The sequence below is a fragment of the Theropithecus gelada genome, chromosome 12 (assembly GCF_003255815.1).
Source record: "Theropithecus gelada isolate Dixy chromosome 12, Tgel_1.0, whole genome shotgun sequence".
Classification (NCBI taxonomy): domain Eukaryota; kingdom Metazoa; phylum Chordata; class Mammalia; order Primates; family Cercopithecidae; genus Theropithecus; species Theropithecus gelada.
Window position 1 is genome coordinate 19298717 of NC_037680.1, and position 21034 is coordinate 19319750.

The 21034-nt window shown below is 32.3% G+C and overlaps 1 protein-coding gene across 1 annotated transcript in view; it reads right to left on the bottom strand.

Annotated features, from left to right (window-relative positions):
- Positions 1-2207: 2207 nt before the first annotated feature.
- Positions 2208-21034, bottom strand: part of LRP1B (LDL receptor related protein 1B) — a 1963100-nt gene continuing 1944273 nt past the window's right edge. The window contains exons 87-91 of the mRNA XM_025404289.1: positions 17990-18066; positions 10240-10330; positions 8960-9104; positions 5590-5688; positions 2208-4106 (exon numbers count right to left, since the gene is read on the bottom strand). Coding sequence (XP_025260074.1) covers positions 3966-4106; positions 5590-5688; positions 8960-9104; positions 10240-10330; positions 17990-18066 — 553 coding nt within the window. The 3' untranslated portion in view covers positions 2208-3965. The remainder of the gene's footprint in view (positions 4107-5589; positions 5689-8959; positions 9105-10239; positions 10331-17989; positions 18067-21034) is intronic.

Below are 21034 nucleotides of genomic sequence, written 5' to 3' on the forward strand. Positions count from 1 at the left end.
GCAGTAGATGTGGTAGCAGAATTGAAAAATAAACCACTTTTTGGCTCTTTTTTTTCCTCACATTCAAAATACATGGTAGAAATTTTTGTGCCAGATTGCCCTAAAATCTTCATAAAGTAGTGCTTGAGTCTCTCCATTTCTTGCAAGTTATAGTCAAAATGTTCATATTTAAGTAATGATTAATAACTCTTAGTACACATTAAATTTTGCTATATCATCTAGTATTGAGAAAGTCATTGTTGAAGTGATGAAAACGCATGGAGTATAAGATAAAACTGCTGTTAAAAAGTAGTTAGCTATATTTTGCTTAGCTCACAGAATTCTTATTCTCTTATATTTTAATCTTTTAAATCAAACTACATGAAGAAGTTGAATCTGTACATAATATTAGTATTCTCAGAGGAATAAGATTTTATATCCAAAGGATGTATTCAAAGATATAGAAATGAGAGAGAATAAAGAAAATCAACAATATTTTTTCAATTTCTTTCATCACATATACTAGTTTTCTCTGTGATTTGGAAATTGTAGGCATTTCGTATATTGCAGTACATTTATAATAGCCATAACATGTACTTAGGATTGAACTTTCTTCATATCTCAATCATCATCAAAATAGAAAGTAACATTCCTAGAAGAAAAGCACAGACTTTTCTTCAATTCTAAAACTAACCAAATAAGCAAATGACAAAACACAAAACAAAATAAAACGCAATCACTGATACTGAAATGGACACAGATAAAACACATTTACATAAATAAATGACTTAATTTATGCAAAATTGTAAACGTTTCCAAATGAAACTTTTCCCCTTAGTCATAGCTTTTGATTGTTTACTACATAGGCACTTCATTAATACCAAACTTCTATAACTCATTCATCATCGACACTAAGGAATTAAAATCAAAACTTGGAAATACCATGATTTTGTTGAGCAGGGGCATTTTTTTTTTTTTTTGTTTCAGCTGGTAGTAATTTAATAATGGGAGATAGACTATAGCTCTAAATCAGTAGTTCTGATCAGGGACAATTTTGTTCCGCAGAAGACATTTGGCAATGTTTATAGACATTTGTTTGTTGCAACTTTAGGTGGTGGTACTGGCATTACTGAAATGGATAGAAGGAAATGATAGTTCTAAATATCCGCCCCTATAAAGGAAAATAAAGTACTTGGCAGAATGTCAAGAAGTTGAAACACATTGCTCTAGATAAGAAGGCATTTGGGTAGAGAAGCAAGTTTTATCAGGAAACATTAATTTTTATAAAATATCTCCCACCAAAGCTTGAAGCAATAGTTTAGAAAGATTTTTTTTTATGGCATTTATAAAGAATTGTGACTTTGAAAGAGAATTATAAACTTGAATTTCTAGCATTTATAAAAATTTTTGCAATAGAAAATTGGAGTAGAACACAATAGAACTATGGAAGTAGATTAAATTAACTTTAGTTGAAAATAGATATTTATCATATAAAGTAGCCACAGGGCTCCAGGGTTAAAAAACACATTCTGAGCTCTGTTGACTATTGTTTTCACTAGGGCCCTAGTGAGAATAGGTCATCAATGTCGGGTCCCAACTGGCAGTCAGTTGCATATCATATATTATTTGCTAAATATTAAACTAACTGTATTAATATCACACCAATCTGTGGGTTCTGTTTCTTTGAAATAATAATTTCAGTTGCATTTACACAGCTCTGATATCAAAAGGCCCCTTCAAATAATATAACTCGATGATAAGTAAATCAGACGCACCTGTATTTTCCATCTCTAGTCTGATGCTAAAAGTAGGTATAGCAAATAACCATTCTACTTACAAAAGAATGTGGAAATAGCATCTAATGGAATCTGATTTTCCATAAAGTACAATTTTGGGGAATAGAAAGGGATAGGAAGAGCTTTGGTTTGTTCAGCATGGTTGTCATGCTACTATGTATAGAACCTTTCTTTCTATTGCAATGTGGAGTCTCTGACAGGCACAGGAAGGCAGGGAAAAGGAAGAAGTAAGGGGAGTGTTTCTACTTCATGAAGACAGATAATGCCTTCTCTGCTGTGCATTGAAAAATGATACAATGATATCAGTTTTCCCCTGAAGAGTATTATGTTCTAAGGATATAAAAATGCCATGTTTACTAAAACCGTTTTCTCAGAATATTTAAGCTACATAAAGAAATTTTCTTATTTTTAAAAACTACCCAACACAAGCTCTTAAATATGTAGAATTTCATTTAAATAAGTCAGTCAACAATTTTTTATAAAGTATTTAACACTTCATTGTAGAAACATAGGCAAAATGACTATATTATAACCAAAATGAAAAATACTGTTCAATTTAAAAAATGTACTTAAACAAGAACCTGAAAAAGTTTATGATATGCATAACATTGTTCAAGCAAAATTGCACTAGTATTACATAAATCAATAGTTTATAAAGGCCTCAATATGGCAAAGTTTAGAAATAGGTAGTATGCATGCACATAGTACAACAAAAAGTCTTCTTATAAAACAGCAGTTTTTTTAATGCTTGTACAAAGGGATAAAGAGCAACCACATATTTAACATATTTCATCTGTTAGGTTAATACATTATGACAGCTAAAAGTCAGTCATGTCTATCGGAGGAACAAAAAGCCCTCCAAAACTTGTGAATAAATCTTTTGTGCCTTTAAAGATATTTGTATAAAAATGCTATCCTTTTTTTTTTAATACAACTTAAATAAATCATACTTGTTTCAACTCAAATTTGAAGATAAACAAACCAAATGTGAATGGGGTCCATGTGTTCTGTAAAACCCAAGGAAACCTGAATACCAGAGCAACTGGTACAGCATTTAGACTCTCCACCTTCGATTATGGGCAGATCATTGTTCTTCTACAACTTGGAAGCCTCTTGAATATATTTTGGATAGAGCGAATAATGGATTACTCATATTATATCTTGAAAATATTTACCAATCACTATGTGTACTAAAATGTCTGCTTTGCCCTTTGTTTTTGACCTAGCAAAGAGGATGCATTCACATAATTGAAATTCTGTCATCAATTTGTGTGCTTATGTATTATTCTTTAGTGTTTAGTGTAGTAAGGGGTTGGGTTAATCTTCCACAAAATGCATGTGACTGGGAAGAAATACCTAAGACACAAGTACCCAATGCCCTGTTGTGCTCTAGGCTGGCTATCAATCTCAAGACTGAGGGAGAACAAAAGGTCTTATTCAGTAGCAAGTGCAGTCTGACCACTTTCAGTTATATTTTTGCTATGTTCTACCACCTAAATATAACTATTGCTTACAAGGTGTATACATTTAGTACATCAGATAGAGTCCACTAAGTTTTGGAAAATGGAGTCATCTGTGTTCATGCAAATTATTAATTTTACATATTTTTAAATTTTTTCCTCAAAATTCTCATCTATTGGTTGGCAATCTAAGGCTAATTTCAAAGCAGGTGATGCTGAACTTGTGAGAGCTATATATTTTCAGCAGAGTCTGAATCAATCTTTATGGGCACAAAGAAGAGAGTTGATCATTCAATCATTTTCCCATCAATCAATTTAAAGAGAAAAATAAAATGACACTGTATTACAGCTTTCAAACCATATAATGGAAAAGTGCAGAGATTCTCTTTGATTAAGTACAACCAAAAAAGTTCATATAAAATAGATTGCTTATATTCACACTACAAAGGAATATGTTGTTTTTAATTTTGACAAATTCAAAGGTGTGTCATATCAGCAGCATTGTTGTAAATTGTACTGTAGTGCAGTTCTTTTTCATAAAAATACCATACAAATGGTCAATCAATAGTCATCAGCAAAACATAAACCCAAAAACTCAGAAAACAATTAACCAGGAAAAAGATAAAGAAAGAGGTAATGCTGATGCCAAAACAAGTATAATACTATTGGAACATACAAAAGTAATCCTTATATTTTATACATTTATACAGCATATAAAAGGTATCACTGATTATGCCACTGTCTCTCTTATACCAATTTCTATTTTCTTTGGAAGCAGTTCTTTCCTTTCATCAACACTTCCTAAGGAGTTTCGACAGTTTTGCCCATCCATATATAATTTTGCATATACTGGATTGGAGTAATTTGTTGGCTGAAGGAGAAAAAAATATATAATTTTATTATTGGCCTTGGCCACATAATCATTTACTTCCTAGAATGTCCGTCTCCTAATCATAACAATATTTATATGCAATACATTTAATTTATTAAATAGTAATTATTTAAAGGTAATTTATATGTTATGCTTACAGACTGTAGTAAACTCAAACAAGGTATTAAACCATAATTTTACATTTTGCAAGTAACTTGCAAACCTAAAAGGAGCTTTGCCATACATAAAAACCCAGAAAACGTCTTTGTGAAAGCTATGTTCACTGAGACTTTATTATAAAAGCATAAAATGTGAAACTAAATTGTCATGTTTTCAGTTTTTGTGTTGTCCCCTTATTGCTATTACAAGCCAATCAGCAGCAAGTAACATGTGTTTTCAGAAAAGCATTTGTTTGGTGCTTATAATATTTCAATATGAACTTAAAAACAAGTAAACAAAAATGTAAAGAAATGTGTTAGTATAGCAGATTTAAAATAAAAGCAAGATTTTTTTTGCCTCAAACAACCTCTGTGTACTTATTAGAAAAAAAAAAAAAAGAAATATTTTTGGACTTTTTCAAAGAATTGTGATGTACACAGTCATCTTAAGTTTCATAAACACTTACAGCATTTTGAAGTAGAATAGAGGCATGCAGTAGTTGACCTCTTTGAGTTGGAAAACATATATACAATGTTCATTATTTAACAAATTGCAGCTCATCCCAAGAAAGTTTTTCCTAGTGTTTGTTTGTTTTTGTTATTTTTTGTTCTGTTTTGTCTTTCCAAAAACAGTACATTAAATCTTAGTTACAACAAGGAAACATAATCTTTGAATCATGTAATTGAGACAAACATGATAGAGAATGAGGATGAAAACAGCTAATGGGAAAGAGGATAAGGGACAGAATTCTCATCCCGAGGAATCTTGATATGCATATTTTCTCCTCTTCTGCTTAAAATGAACTAAGTAACTTTAGACGGAACAGCTTTCTCTAAACACCAGTTACTTAATTGAAACATGTTTTTGAGAATGGTTTTGTTAGACCCTCTGTAATTTCTCAATATGATGACACATTTTAAAGTACAGTCTATTTAACTGCACATCAAATTTGTATATGTTAAATAAACCACTATGAAAGGAAATGAATAAAATCAAAAGTTTAAATTATTCAGTTTAAATTTCTGGCTAGAGCTTCTTTTCTAAGAATAACAAATACTCATGTTCATTGTTAAGGGGCTATAACATTCCCAAATCCAGTAGAAGGGAGATTTCTACTTAATGGCTTGCCTAAAATAATAATGTTTCGGATGTAATCTAGTATAGACAGAACACGTAACATAAGCCCCCAATCTAAATGCTATTTTGAAATCTCTTGTTAATTAAAAATTTAATTAAAAACAAGCCTCTAAGTCTAGTAATCAATGTTTGATTGCGAGGGTTCTGTGATGAAATGGACATGAAATAATGAATATTCTTCTCTCACCCCAGCAGTTAGTGGTCCTTTCAAATCAGAGTTTAGGTAGATGGGCGGCGCTGTGTGTGGAAGCTTGAAAGCACTGGGTCCTCCCGCTATGTATCTGGCCTGTATATAAACAGAGAACTTTAGTTTCTGATCTAATATTATGGAATCACTTTTCATTGATACATATCATGTTAGTTCATAAAAATAACATAAAACTCTTTAGCCTTAAGTCATTTACAATGTATTCATGTTAGCTTTAACAACTCAAAACAACTTAAAAGATCCAACATTAATATTGGATTCAATATTAGTATTGGATCTTTGCTTCACAGGTAGGGACATTTCTCTCACAAAAGTCTTATTCAGAAAATATAAAAAACAGTCCAAGTAAGAATTGGCATGAATTTGAAGATAAAACTAGTACATATTAATTTATCTCTTTTACAGTCTTCAAACTATTCTGTGGTTGCTCCCATAGTCAAATCTATTTTATGAACTGTGTTAAGTACTTTCAATCCTTTTGACTATAAGATACCATTGAACTAGAAATTTTACCCTCTTTGAAAATAACAGAAATGAGTGTTCTACAAAATTTGTTTCATATGTAATGTAATTTATACTGATTAGACCATGTATATATCAAACCCTTGTAACAGAGCGAATATTCTGTAAGATTCATATGATTATTAAGGTTGCTTCAATGTGACCCTTTGTTTTTCACTACTGTCTAAACCTATTAGAACTAGCTGTAGTTACTCATTTGACAACAATTCACATTTACATTCAAATATCAGGATCCAGCTAGACTCAGTCATCTAAGTCATATTTGATGAAATTTTGGTTAGTCAGTCATCAACTTGGTAAATATTTATTGAGTATTATGCTCTAAGTACATTAAAATATATTTGGGTGGCACTGAAGCATAGGTTTATCTTCCTAGAGTAAATGTGAAAATTTTTAAAATGTGGTATAAAAAGCTATTGTCTTTAAGTGTACAAAATTGGATTAATTCTATCACTAGAAATAAAAGTGATGAGGAAAAAGTAAGAACTCTTCTTCATATGAAATATGCATAAAGTATATCCTCATTAGTCTATATTATATGTACGAATACTATATTTTTATTCTTAAGAAAAATGCAAAGAATTTCAGAACTCTATTATTTAAGATGTCTTTCTCCTTCATAGATATAATAGATACACAGTGAACAATATGTATTGTGTCTCCACTTCTGTTATATTTTAAAGTAGAAAATATCAAATGTAAGGATACCAGGATTTTTTCCTTGAAAAATTTCAGATGTAGCAGTGAATTAATTAATAAATAACTATAAAATTATGTCTAATTAGAAAAATATTATAGTACTGTCCAACAGTACACAATGTATCCATGTGAAAAGACTGATTGATTTTCATAGAAGTGAATATTTGAGCATCAATTTCAGGCTTAGAAAGTCTAATCATGGATTCAGAACTAGATTGAATATGTGGGATCCTATTCAACTCCTTCAGGAGCACCTGTGACTGTGATTGCAAAATAATTTCAATGTAGATTGGCCACATTGAATATTTACAATGTAAAAGTGCATTTTGATGAAGTAACTTTTATAAGTCAGAAAAATAACTATTCAATAAATAAGCGAATAAGCCAAGAAAAATTGTTTCATAATAGTAAATTGATACTCTTAATTTAGAGAAAAATGTTCTAAAATTATCAGAAAGAATATTCAGATAATTCAGTGAAGTAAGTTTTCACAAGTTTAACTGGATAATTGTATCATTTAGCTATTTCTCTTAAAAGTTGCCAACCTGAGCTTATAGTAATAAAAACTAACAAATTTTTAAATTTAAAAGGCTGTGGATTATCAAGCTATATGTATCAATGAAATGTTTTAAACTAGTAAGGATATTATGACAGAAAACTGTTTCTCAAAAGTAATTTAATTACAAAGAAGTCCAGGGACACAGCTTATCTGGCTCCTCATTTAAACATTATTGGAAACAACATACTTATTTTGACAATAAAATACTGTACTCTTTTATATTTAAAAATACACGGACCAAGATTTTTACACTAAGCTGTATATCTAGATTTGCTAATACCTCAACACATTTGATCAGATAATTATTTTACATAAATTATACATATTTATGAGATACTGTGTTATGTTTTTATACATGTATACATTGCAGAAAAATAAAGTCAGAGCATTTAGCATATCTGTCACCTCATATATAGTTATGATTTTTTGTGGTGAGAACATTAAAAATCCTCTTTTCTAGCTATTTTGAAATATACAATACAATATTGTCAACCACCATCACCTAACTGTGCAATAGAACACCAAAACTCATTCCTCCTATCTGACTGTGACTTTGTACCCATTGACCAACATCTATCTTACTTCCTCCTCCCCTCTCCATCCTCTAGTAACCTATATTCCACTCTCTACTTCAATATTAACTTCTATAGATTCCACAAGTGAGTGAGATCATGTGGTATTTGTCATTCTGTGCCTGGCTTATTTCATATGTAACAATATTTTCCAGCTTCATCCAGTTGCCTCAAATGACAGGATTTCTTTCTTTTTTATGGCTGAATACAATTTTCTTTATTCACTGTTGATGCACACTTAGGTTGATTCTATATCTTGGCTATTGTGAGTAATGCTGTAAAAAAAAACATGGAAGTACAGATATCTCTTCAATGTACTGATTTCCTACTTATTATGCATCAATTAAAACAAAAAATAAATTTTAAAAGAACATGCCATGTCTGAAGTGATGAAAACCAAACTACCTTGTTAGTATCCAGTTCCTACCAAACCAAAACCCCATAGAACCACACTGTAAGGAATACTGGGAGGAACTGGGTAGAAATATCCCACCAAACTACTTTTCAGTCATATCGCTAGAGGCTGTGCATGTGTTGGTCTTCTCCTTGCATACATTTCAACCTTGAAAGTCAATAGCTTTACTTTACAATAGACCTTTATCTATCTATATATCTATCCACCCCTTGAAGAAGACCTAAACAATTTGCTGTGTGATAACAATACTAAAACAATTTTTAAATGAATTTTTCATTTGCTTAGGTAAACAGATAATGAGTCATTTTTCAATAAAAACCATATAAAATAAATAACATCTTTATAAATGAACTGAGCAAATAATTATATTTTCTAAGATGTATTACACTAACTTGCAGCTTCAGATGAATGCAGTCCATAATTGTACTTTCTCTTTAGAAGAGGCTATATCATTCAATACATCCTAAAGTCTCTTATTCTAACTTCAGATAACAGAAAAACTTGGTGAAATTCAGAACCATAAAACAGAGATGCAACTCAAGAATGTCAGTGTTCACTACCCATTATCTTAAGACATATTACCTTTGTTGGGTCTATCATAAAGCCAGGATCTAAAAGACCTCCATCGCTGTGATCATGGTCTACCTCATACATGTTATAAGATGGATTGCCAATTTCTACATTTATTCCTCCATTGATAATAGGTTGTCTTCTAATTGTTTTGGTCCTAGAATATGTGAACATTAATATGTGTGAGTTTTGTATAAATAGCACAAGGTATATGAAATTATCATATTTACAAATTTACTTATTTTGAAATAAATTGAATACATGACATTTGTCGGGTAACAGAGGAACAAAAAGTAGTACTTTGATAGGCCATTTTCCCAGTTGTTTGACTTAATAAAAACACACTGGAAATAAATACCTCCTGAATAGCTAAAACCACATCATTTGAAATTGAATATTTACCAATCAATTATCTTTTTAAATTCTATTTTTTCTCCTTTCTGAAAACTATTGCAACAAAAGAAACTCGTAGATTGTTTTCTCCAAGGTACAAGGTTAGAATCCTGATTTACATAATTCAAACAGTGACTCAAAAGCTCTTGATTTTTAAGCTTATTTTGTACAAGTGCAAGTTTGTTACATGGTTATATTGCATAGTGTTGAAGCCTGGGCTTTTAGTATGTCCATCATCCAAATAATGTACACTGTACTCATTAGGTAATTTCTCATCATCCACCCAACTTCATTCCCCACCCTTCTAAATCTCTAATAGCTATCACCCTACACTCTGTGTCCTTGTGTACACATTATTTCATGTTCATTTATAAGTGAGCACACATGGCTCTCGTCTTTCCGTAGACAACCTACTCCTCTAGATCTATAAGTTCATTTTCATATAAATTGAAATGATACTTCTAAAGAGATATACCTAAATCAATTCACTATTTGTGAATGAAATGTACAAATTGGAGATGTACATATGCATATCAGCATCACTGTATTGACATTACTAATCATACACATTAATATAAAAAGATGCTCCTCAGAGACCCTTGCTGTTTCAAGGAAAGACAACTGCAAATGTAAAATTCTACTTAACTTTTGAATAATATGATCTCTTGTTATTTTTGCTAGAATATATAAATGGACCATTCCATTAACATAATATGGGAGAAGAATTGTCTACATTATAATCACTTAAAAGAGAGGTATAAAATGATTTGAAAAACATTGGATTTTATAGTTGGCATAACTAAATCATATTTTAAAAAATGAAAAAAAAACTCATTATGTTTCTGCACCTAGTTGTGTGATTTATTCACTGACTGCTAATCTACAATATTGCATCTTACCTTCTTTTTCTTTTACAAAGCACTAAACCAATTACTAAGGTGGTTATCAAAGTCACCAAGAGGACGAGAGGCACAATGATGGCAATGCTTCCTGGAAAATAAATGAGTGAATAGATGAAGAAATAAATAAAATGAAGTAAAAATTGATACAACTAAATACTTTATTACACCAAATCACTTGACCATTGACATAATAAAAATAAAGCTTAGCCCAAATGTGTATATTTCAGGCTCATAATTATGTTATTGGAAAATTGCTCTCCTCTTAAACACGTGCTCTGATGGAAATGTTTCTTTAGATATCTTTCATTTATGTGTTGCATTTAAATACCTTGAGATTACAGATCTGACGTTTCTGTCAGTCTGTGTTTAGTAATTCCCATCACACATTTACTTGCAGTGATTAAAGTACTTGCTAGTACCTCTTTTTAAGTCAACTAAGACTGAATAAACATTTACACAGTTTCACTGACTACATTCCCACCCTTAGTTTTGTTCCTTTAGTTATCCATACTTTCTGGTCAGGGGTCCATGTGACAAGTTAGGTGGCAGCCTGGTAAAACAAAAGGGGTATCCAGTTTTAGCAAGACATATGTTGGGAGTTTGGCTTATGTGGCAAATGTCAATTATTTTCCTTTCTTCCATATATGAGAAAGGTCTTGGGTACTAGCACTAACAGAATATATCTTCAAAAGTGATCAGTGAAATTTGGTCTTTGTATTTATGCATCTGAGCACAGGGAGGAGGCAAAGTGGAGGAGATTTTATTTTCCATTTATATAATAGATTAGCAATAGGGTAATTGTTTTTTAGTCAGTGAGTAGGCAGCCAATAATAGCCCATTGCTAATAATGTGACCCACAGGAGAATATACCCAAATGTCACTTATTGTAGGAAGAAAACTGAATACAGGGTTGCCTGATAACAGGAAAGTATGACATAGCTAATGTTAACTTTTCTTACTGAAAAATATCTAGTACACATGAAACAAAGTCTTTTGTCTACTTTGAATAAACCGCTGGTTGATACAGTCATGTCAACTTAATCACCAGTTAACCTAAGAAACCAAGCAGCCCAACAACTAGTTAAAATTTAACATGGAGATCTTGAATGGATTAAGAACAGAACATTAAAAAGTCTTAAAGTATATGAATTTTTTCTGCAGATACATGTGCATGTGAAAATATCAAGGTAGAAATTAATGGTGATATTATGCACAATAACCAGCCACTTAGAACTGTACTATAAATATATAGACCTGTTTTACAGCCAGACGATCTCTGGTTGAGATAATCCATACTGGATCACTTGCCAAATACCAAAAAGGTTTCATTAAGAAAATTTCATGTATAAGATAAATCTCTAATTTAGGACTTGGAGAAATAACTTGTGTAAAATAACCAAATAACCATCTCTTCTATCCACTTCTTTAGACACTTTCTAAAATGTAAAAGTCATTTTGTTTTTTCACATAGTTATGAGAACTTACTGTGTTTGATATTACTATATTACCTCCTTTGTTTTGGGAAAGTGAACTTTATATGCATCTGTAATTTATTAGCAATTAATGAAAGTAGAGAATCTGGCACCTTGGATGATAATTAACATTTGTTCACAAGTTTTAAATACCAGAGAACAGCTTGGTTTCTTCATAAACTATGTCTTCAACTGATTGATCATCACTTTATAAATTTATCTACTTCATTTTCCTCTAAAATTTGTGTAAAATTGGTGGGTGTAAAATATCTATCAACATAGTTTTAGGGTATATAAAATTTATTTTCTCTCAATGCAATTATAAGTCATTTTCTAAAAATATATTTTACTTGTTCTACAGTTTGACATTCCTGTGAGGTAGAAAGCTGTTAATTAAGTTTGCTAGAAAATAAAGGGTTTCTTTTTTTTCCCTTCACAGATGGCAGATGTAATCTCATATATTATTGCATTTTGTATTTAAGAGCCTAGACTTCTAATATGTTTATGTAACCAATCAAAGTAACCACTATAACACCCTAGTGTCACCGATAAATAATGCAGAGTAGAAGCTTGGCAAGTTTTTTTAAATTTTATAAAATAGTTTTTATTGCTGGAAATCACAGGTATTTTTAAAATTATATAAAGATATTATAAAAATAAGTATTTTCCTAGTATATATGACAGTAAATTTCATACTGTAAATACAATGACCAATCCCTATTGTAGGTGATTTTTTAACAGTACATTGTTAATGGAGTATTAGAAACTGGTTGAAAAATGTAAACTCTATACTTATTAAGGGTGGAGGGGATATCTCAACAAGTTTCTCATTAAAAAGTAGAGCAAGTCTTTGTTGCAACACAGTTCTGAAACCTCATCATGCAACATTTTTCCATTAGAAGAAAGAACTGTAAGTGCTGTGCTGAAGAGCCCCTTTCCATAGGACAGCTAGTACAGCACAGCAGTTGAGATAATGGACTCTGGAGCCAGGATACCTCTATTCAAACCTCACTTCTACTATTCATTACCAACATATACTTAGGCACATTAATTATATCTGTCTCAGTTTACTCATCTATAATATGGGTATCATCATTAATAGTTACCATACAGTATTATAGATAGGATTATGCCAATCATAGAAAATGCTACATACATGCTTAATAAACAGTCAAAACACATGTTCTTATAGCACTCTGTACATGCTTCTATTTTGCACTTCTCACAATATATTGTATCAGTTTGTTTTTGAGATATTTGAGGGCACAATCTGTTTCTCTTTGTTCTGCAAATAGTGCAGTCCTTAGGATATCATAGGGTCTATAAATTCCATTCTTATTTAGCAAATATATCTTAAGTGCTTGCTGTGCTCCAGACCCTCAATGTATACTCTATTCCATACTGAGGATAAAATGACCTTTCTCTTACGTTGCTTGATGTATAACAGAAGATGAGAAACAAATGAGTTCATTCATTATAGTAGCATGAATGCTGTATTAGGGAAGTATGCACTGTTCTGGGAATACAAAGGAGGTGCCTCCAACTAGATCTGGGCTGGAGGAGGACTAGTGTGTCTCTGAGGCTTAAGGAGCAAGTCCTCTGTAGTTCATGAAGAGACTTTAAAGGCCAAGAGGATTACGATTAAGGAAAAACAGTTGGGGTGGGAGGAGTGTGCTGGAAGGAGATGTGACTACACTGGAAAGCAGAGGTGAGATTGTGAAGGAGTGTGCAAGTCATATAAATCAGACGGGCAATTGTACTATTTTTTCTTTTTAAAAAGATGATGTTGAATAAAATTTAGGAAGGAACATCTACTGAATTTATTGTTTGATTCAACTTAGGAAAGCAAAGAGAAGGTTAAGTATGGAACTTAAGTGTTGTTTCCATAGCCAGGTGGATTGGCTCAAGTCTCAGCTAAAGTATCACCACCTTTCAGCCATCCATATGGACAGACAGGCAAAATAAGGTATATGAAAATGACTGTGGTTAGGGGGTGGTGATGAGATCATTTGGGAACTGAGCTTGAGATCACTGTGGAATATAGACGATACAGATACAGATATATCAAGCAAGCAGTGAAATATATGTCTCAGACTTAGGAGACAAATCAATATCGAGCACAGGAATTTTAGGGAACCAACAGAGTTGATAACTCATGTCAAGGATTTATGTCTTGGCAAGGAAAGTGTATCCAGGACAAGGGGAGAGTATCTAGTGATAAACAGGTAAATTAATCAAGCAGAATAGAAAGAAAATAATGTCACAAAGAAAGAGTTGCTTCAAAAGAGGTAGAAGAGAAACCAGAAGTGTTCAGTATCATGAAGGTCAGAGGGAGAGAACATTTTACTTACTGATCAAATTTACACTAGAACAGTATTAGCGTAAATTACATAATTACAATGACTTCCTTTGACATGTTCTTAAGTTTATGTTTATAGATATGTATAAGTGTGGAGTATATATATTTGTTGAAATTAGCATGCTTTCTCTTAAGCATTTTGGTATATTGTAATGTTAAAAATTGTAAAGAAAATACGTTTCCAACTTAGTAAAGGTGATCCTTCCAGTGATCTTCAAGAGGCTGCCTATCATCTTGGTCCTGTATCTCTAGCTTCACTTTGTACCACTCTTGTCCTCTTGATATCAGCACACTGGTCTTCTTTCAGTCTGCTGGACATGTCTAACTCTTTCTTGCTCCACGGTTGTTGTACCTACTGTCTTTTTTTTTTTTTTTTTTTTTTTTTTAGTCGGAGTCATGCTTTGTTACCCAGGCTGGAGTACAGTGGCGTGATCTCGGCTCACTGCAAGCTCCGACTCCCGGATTCACGCCATTCTCCTGCCTCAGCCTCCCGAGTAGCTGGGACTACAGGCGCCCGCCACCACGCCCGGCTAGTTTTTGTTCTATTTTAGTAGAGACGGGATTTCACCGTGTTAGCCAGGATGGTCTCGATCTCCTGACCTTGTGATCCGCCCGCCTTGGTCTCCCAAAGTGCCCGGATTATAGGCGTGAGCCACCACGCCCGGCCGTATCTGCTGTTCTTTATTCTTGTACCTTGAGCCTCAAGTCTCAGCTGAAGTATCACCACCTCAGAGAAAGCACTCCTGACCCCACTGTTCCCGTGACAGTCTCTATCTTTGCCCTTTTTATCTTTTTGTTTTTGTTTTTGTTTCCTTCACGGGCCAATCAAAACTCACAATTACTCTTTAAATTTGAATATTTCCTTTTTTATTTGCTTCCTTGTTTTATTGCTGTTTACTCCATTAGAACCTCAGCTTCGTGAGAAGAGGCACTGTCTGCCTTCCTCACTGACCTGTCTCTGGAATCTAGTGCAGTACTTGACACTTAGCAGAGACTTGATAAACCTTTGCTTTGGGAGAAATGAAAAAAAAAAAAAAACACATTATTTTGTTGCGTTTTTCAGTTATATCTCTATATTTGCAAATTTATAATTCCTGGTATAATATAACCAGGTTTTTTTTTTATTAAAATATAATGGATGATATAAAATGATAAAGACAAAGTAGAAAAAGAGATACAATGACCCCCAACAGACATCTTGCCCCTATTGTCACTATAGTAAAATACAGCAACTCTACTGTACCACAAATGCTGGATATATTTTTATCTTTCATAATTTCAGCAGATACAACAAATAACACAATTCAAACACTGATCATTCAATGCTCAATTTTATGTAAATTTTAAAATTTTATGTAAATTTAAAATAGAAGTATACAATGAATATGTTATCATCCTGAGTTTAAAACTCTTCAAAATATCTTCAGAAGAGTCAGATTAAATTTTTAAAATGGAACCTGAGCACAAAGCCCTAGATAATAGATCTGCCTAATTCCACAAACTGCTTTTTAGATAGTTTAAACATCAGAAGCCAGTGAACATCACTACCACTATTCAGAGATGATTATGAAGACCATGTACAAATCAGAAAAGTAAATCTCTGTATAAATTGATAGTAATTAGGCAGACACAGGCAGTGTATTCTGGCCTACGCCAACGAAGGTCCACTGATGATGGAAATGCAGATTTGAAAACACATTCCTAAAGTTTCATCTTTCTTATTGGGTAGATGACTTCTGCTCAAGTTTGGGGAAGGTTTGACAACCATTCAGAATCACTAGATTTTACCCAAAAGAATAAAAGTAATCCTCTTTCATGGGAAAGGTCAGTTTAACTACCTTTTCCCTTCTTTCAGAGCTGCTGAGTCAAGTTTCTCTAAGCATAAATGTCTGATGATAAGCGTCTAATAGAGTCATTATTTGGTCAACTTTGCTCAAGTCTGTGATAATTTGACAAATATGTAGCTAATAGCCCTTTCAAAATGCATTGATAGTTCTATTAAATTTCATGACTTTAAATTAGTGATGGGAGAAAGAGCTTCAGAATCTTTGGAAAGGGTTACAACTATTTGCAACTCTTTCCCCTATTTGATGTTCTTTACTTCAGAACTGTTGCATGTAATTAAAACCAGTTTCTTACATTTGCCCATGCAAATCGTTGGAGACCCCACTCTCTAACAGGAATGCCTGGAGCATTCCAGCTCCAATCCATTTTCCAAACACCAAACTTTCCCTTTGTGGATGGCGCTTATACAAAATTTCCAAATTCAATACACATTCCATGCTATTTCTTGTCAGAGTTTAAAAATTTTTAAAAAAAATTTTGATGCTCTAAAAAGGCTATGTATTTTTTTTATATTTGATCATCAAGAAACTACCGTTAAAAAGGCTAAAGCATCTTTTCAAATCCTAATTTATAAAGGAAGCATGTTCTACAGGTTGATAACTTCAAATGCATTTCTTTCATTAATGCTCTCAATGATTGTTGAGTTTTGCAAATAGTTTATGAAAACCATATATAAATTAGTATGCCTCCAGAGTTATTACTGGTAATAATAGTTTGATCCCTAAATCCTGGGAAGAGATATAAAGTATTTTTTCTTTTCTTTTGCATATCAAATTAGGCAAGACACATTTTGCCACTGCTAACCTTTTATCAACCAATTCCCCAATTCCCAGTGTCCTATTCCTACAATTATATGCTCATAGCTTCCCTATGACCTCTCCCTCCCTTGACCTAAGGAGAGCACACAAATTCTAAGATCAACTCAAAATGCTCCATAACCAAAAATCACCTCACCTCACCTATCCAAATTTAAATATTCATGCCAAGACTGTTTATTCTAGACCTATTTTCCATTTTTCAAAGATGCCCAGGCTTAATAAACCCAAATTAACTTCTAAATTGGGAAAAATTGTACAATGATATCAAAACTGTCTGGGGACAGAGACAACAAACGGGAACATCAGCAAAGATGGGAAGCCTGCTTCTAGGGTACAAAAATAATATATTTTATACTTTAATAGTCTCTTTCCTTTTTCACTAACTCTGAAACAGTATGCTTTTTGCTTGTTTTTATGAAATCCTTCTCACCAGCAGTAAAGGACTAGGGAAAATTTGCTAAGGTAAGCAATCTTCCATCAAGGATATTATTTTTCCTTTGCAAATTTATTTACACCCAATAGACAATACAATTGTTTCAAAGGTTTTTCACTAATGGTAAAATTAATGACAACATGTGTGAATTGCAAACTTTATTTCAGACTGTTATTTTGAAAAACTTTATAACATTTCAGGTTGTCAGAAACTGTATACAGGCACACAATGATGATATAGACACACCTGACCCTAAGACTATGGCCGCACAAAAAAATTTGCAAAAATGGTGATCTATATTTTAATATACTTCAAAACCAATACTTTAAAGATAAAGAAGCAATAAATCAATGTAGATCTTCATTAAGAATTGCTTGTTAACTTGCTTCTCTTTCAGACTAACTAATAAAGTCTGTCTTTTTCCCCCCATGGCACATTGAAATGCATTCCAAGACAATACACTTTGCTCTAATTAAAACATGGAATTAGTTTTCTTCCTGGAGTATTTTCACTTCCACTGTGGTATCTGCGACTTTTGCAGCTGATGAACATTTCCAAAGAAAAGCTTATGCCAGGTTAGGAGATGGGCATTCTGAAAACTCCCTAAATTTGGGATAAACTCTCCCAGCCTAGAAGAACACGAACACGAGCCTGTAATTAGACGAGAGGTCTGTGCTTCCTCTTTAAAAAACACCTCAATGGCAGTGAATCTCTTACAAAATTCCATGAAGATTTCATAAGACTCACCTCACTCAATAATGAGATTAAAATGATTTATATACAGTGTAGATTACCCAAAATATTAATCTGAGAAACTTACTTGTGCTGATGTGATCAGACTTGCTGCTCTTTGGGGCTGGCCTTTCACACTGTGTGCCTGACCAGTTGGTAGAGCATCTAAAAATATCCAAACAACAAACAACACAGATCAGTGAATAACAAAGCCCAGCAGTCTGCTAATGTAGTAATTTTAACAAAATGAAATGTTACAGGAGCCAGTCAGCACAAATTCATGAATATTACATAGAGATTTCTGCTGATTTCTTGCATATTGTTAGTACGCTGAGTGTAACTTTCATTGGACTTCATTTGTTAAAATACTTTTTAAAATATAGATTTATAGACATTTTACTTTTTCTGTGTTAAAATTGGCACATTTTATAGCGATATTGAAATCTTGATTAAGAATTGGAAATTAATTCGAGAGTTACGGAAAATTACAAGTGGCCACTTACAAAAATTGAGTTTGCATGTTAAGCAAATCCTTCTATAAGTATCTGTGACTTGTTTTTCTGGTTGTTCTAAGTACAGAGTGGAACTAACTACCAAAGAGCAAATAGTCATCTGTCTCATAGTTCAAGCTGTGGAGTTTTTACTCTCCTGAGTAGAGATAACAAAATACAGGGCTTTCCCATTTTAAATCATTCTTCTATTAACATGAAGTCGAGAATGTGCCCAAGTTTTTATTGGGAGGAGTCGTTTTTCCCATGTAAGTACTGTGACACTATGATAAGAAATAGAAGACAAGAATAATAGATCTGATTAAAAGCCACTATTTAAACATAAATCACAACTATGAAATTAGCTAGTTGCATCAAAATAAATGCTGGAACAGTTTTAGTTGTGTTTAAACAATGTCTATTGGCTAACATAAGATGCCTTTGTGTATCTATCACAGGAAATTCGCAGAGAAACAATTTAATTGGCTTCAGTTCTTAGTTAAAATGACTGTCAAGTACCACCATATCAAGAATAGCTGTACACAATAAAAAAACAGCTTCCAGAGTCATTCCAAGTGTAACTCTCTGGGCATGGTGGGCCAAAGTAGATAACTGCAATTTTAGTGTCTCTGCCAATTCTGACATAGCCAATTTTGATATCTGAGGCTGCTTCCTGAACTAAACTTCTATGATGCTGTATGAATTATTTGTGATAGTCATAAAATCAGTATTGGCTGTCCTAAAACATGGGCAAATATTCTCATAAAATCATTATTACTGACAAAATCAAATAATAAACATAAAAGTGTTTCAAAGAAGCATATATAGACATGAACACAATTGGCAATAAGGATACTATTAGATAAGAGTTATTTAATTAATAATGATAAATTTAAAACTATGAATATGGAACATGATTTAAATGAAAATTAATATTATTTATATTATGATTCAGGGCATCACTCATACATTAGCTCAACTTTTGTTGCCACATCATAAAAACTTACAAATTATATAATTTTGTATACATCATGTTTATTATAAACCATAATACAAGTAAATCATTAACACAGATAAATGCATTTAAGGCCAAGTCTACAACTCTGTATTAATAAAGTTAGGTAATGAGATAAGGATATTTTCAAATCATTAGAATAAAGTGAACAACAAATAAAATCATTATGTTTGTTTTTTCTTTTTAATTTGTGGTATTTGCAGATGAATGATCTAGAAAAATGTTCCAATTCTTCATATATTGTAATCATTGAAACAGTCCACAGATAGTTCAAAATAATATATTTGGGAACATTTTGCAAACATGTTCTTGGAGTGAATTCTAATGATTGTGAAATGCTTTTTGTGTTATGTAGCTTTACATCTGTCAAATCTTTCTAATATACCCCCGAGAATATTTCATATGCTCCACTGAAAAACTAATGCTGACTGCTTAGTTATTTCATTATGTATTAATAGCTGTTGTGTACAAGTCTACATGTGTGCAATTACTTTGAATTATTGATTAAAATATCAAAATTTGCTTTATACATTACCTCATTTAAAAGAAAAAAAAACTAAATCAGGTTCATCTTAGATAAGTGACCCAAGGCATATTTTATTGTGTTACTGAAAAAAGAACCTCTGGGACTCATTAGTACACTTTTGGAAAAGTTTTGAAGTCAGAAAGTGGAATTGCTTGAGAATTAGAAGATTAAATTTACTTGATCATATTATGGTTCTGACATGAACATCACGTATTTTTAATAATTTGTAAAGTAATTATATTTTGAGATCTCCAGATTAGCAGAAAGAGGTTTTTAAATAAAGAGGATAAGGATAGTGTGATTCTTATTCCAGATTCTAGAATTATTTAAGTAGGACAGGTGTTTGTTAATATTATGGTATAATTTCCTAATTTATCCATGGCTTAGGGTCCAGTATTTATGATAGATAAAAGAAGTCACCTGCTAGTGTTCATAATCCTCTTCTCTTTTAAATTGTGGGAGCCCATTTAAATTCATAATCTTTACAGAATATTTTACTTATTATATATTGGAAAAAAACCTCAAAGACTGTACTGGAGAAATAATTTTAACAGTTATACATCTTAATGTGCTGATGATCACTTTGCCATTCTCCTTATACTCCTTATAAAATAATGTTTTATGGCCAAAGATAAAATATGTTCCACTGTTCTGCATTTGTCTCAGTCTTAAAAAATCTCTTTTGGGTTATTAAATAGAAATCATTATTCTTGTTGCCTACCTTATAAAATTATAACTTAAGGCATTTGCTGCTCCACAAGTTCTTCCAGTGGTTGATTTAAGACCAAGTATTTTTGCCATCTTTACAGCAATCCATAAATCTTCATACTTTAAGTAGACTACAATGATCAAAGCCATTAATGGCAGAGAATTTAAGAAATAAAATATGTGCAGATCATCAAAATCTCCTGTCCAATTCCTTGCTGAATTATTTGCATAGCCATGCTGACTATAATTTCTCTGGCATCTATCCCTTTTTTATTATTCCTCAAGCAAAATCCATAGTCCATGCACTGGTCATCTTTAATATGTACTGTTGCAATCCACTATTCTCTGCTATTCATCCGGGGACAATTATCTTCAAGTTAGTCCTGTGCTAGGCAA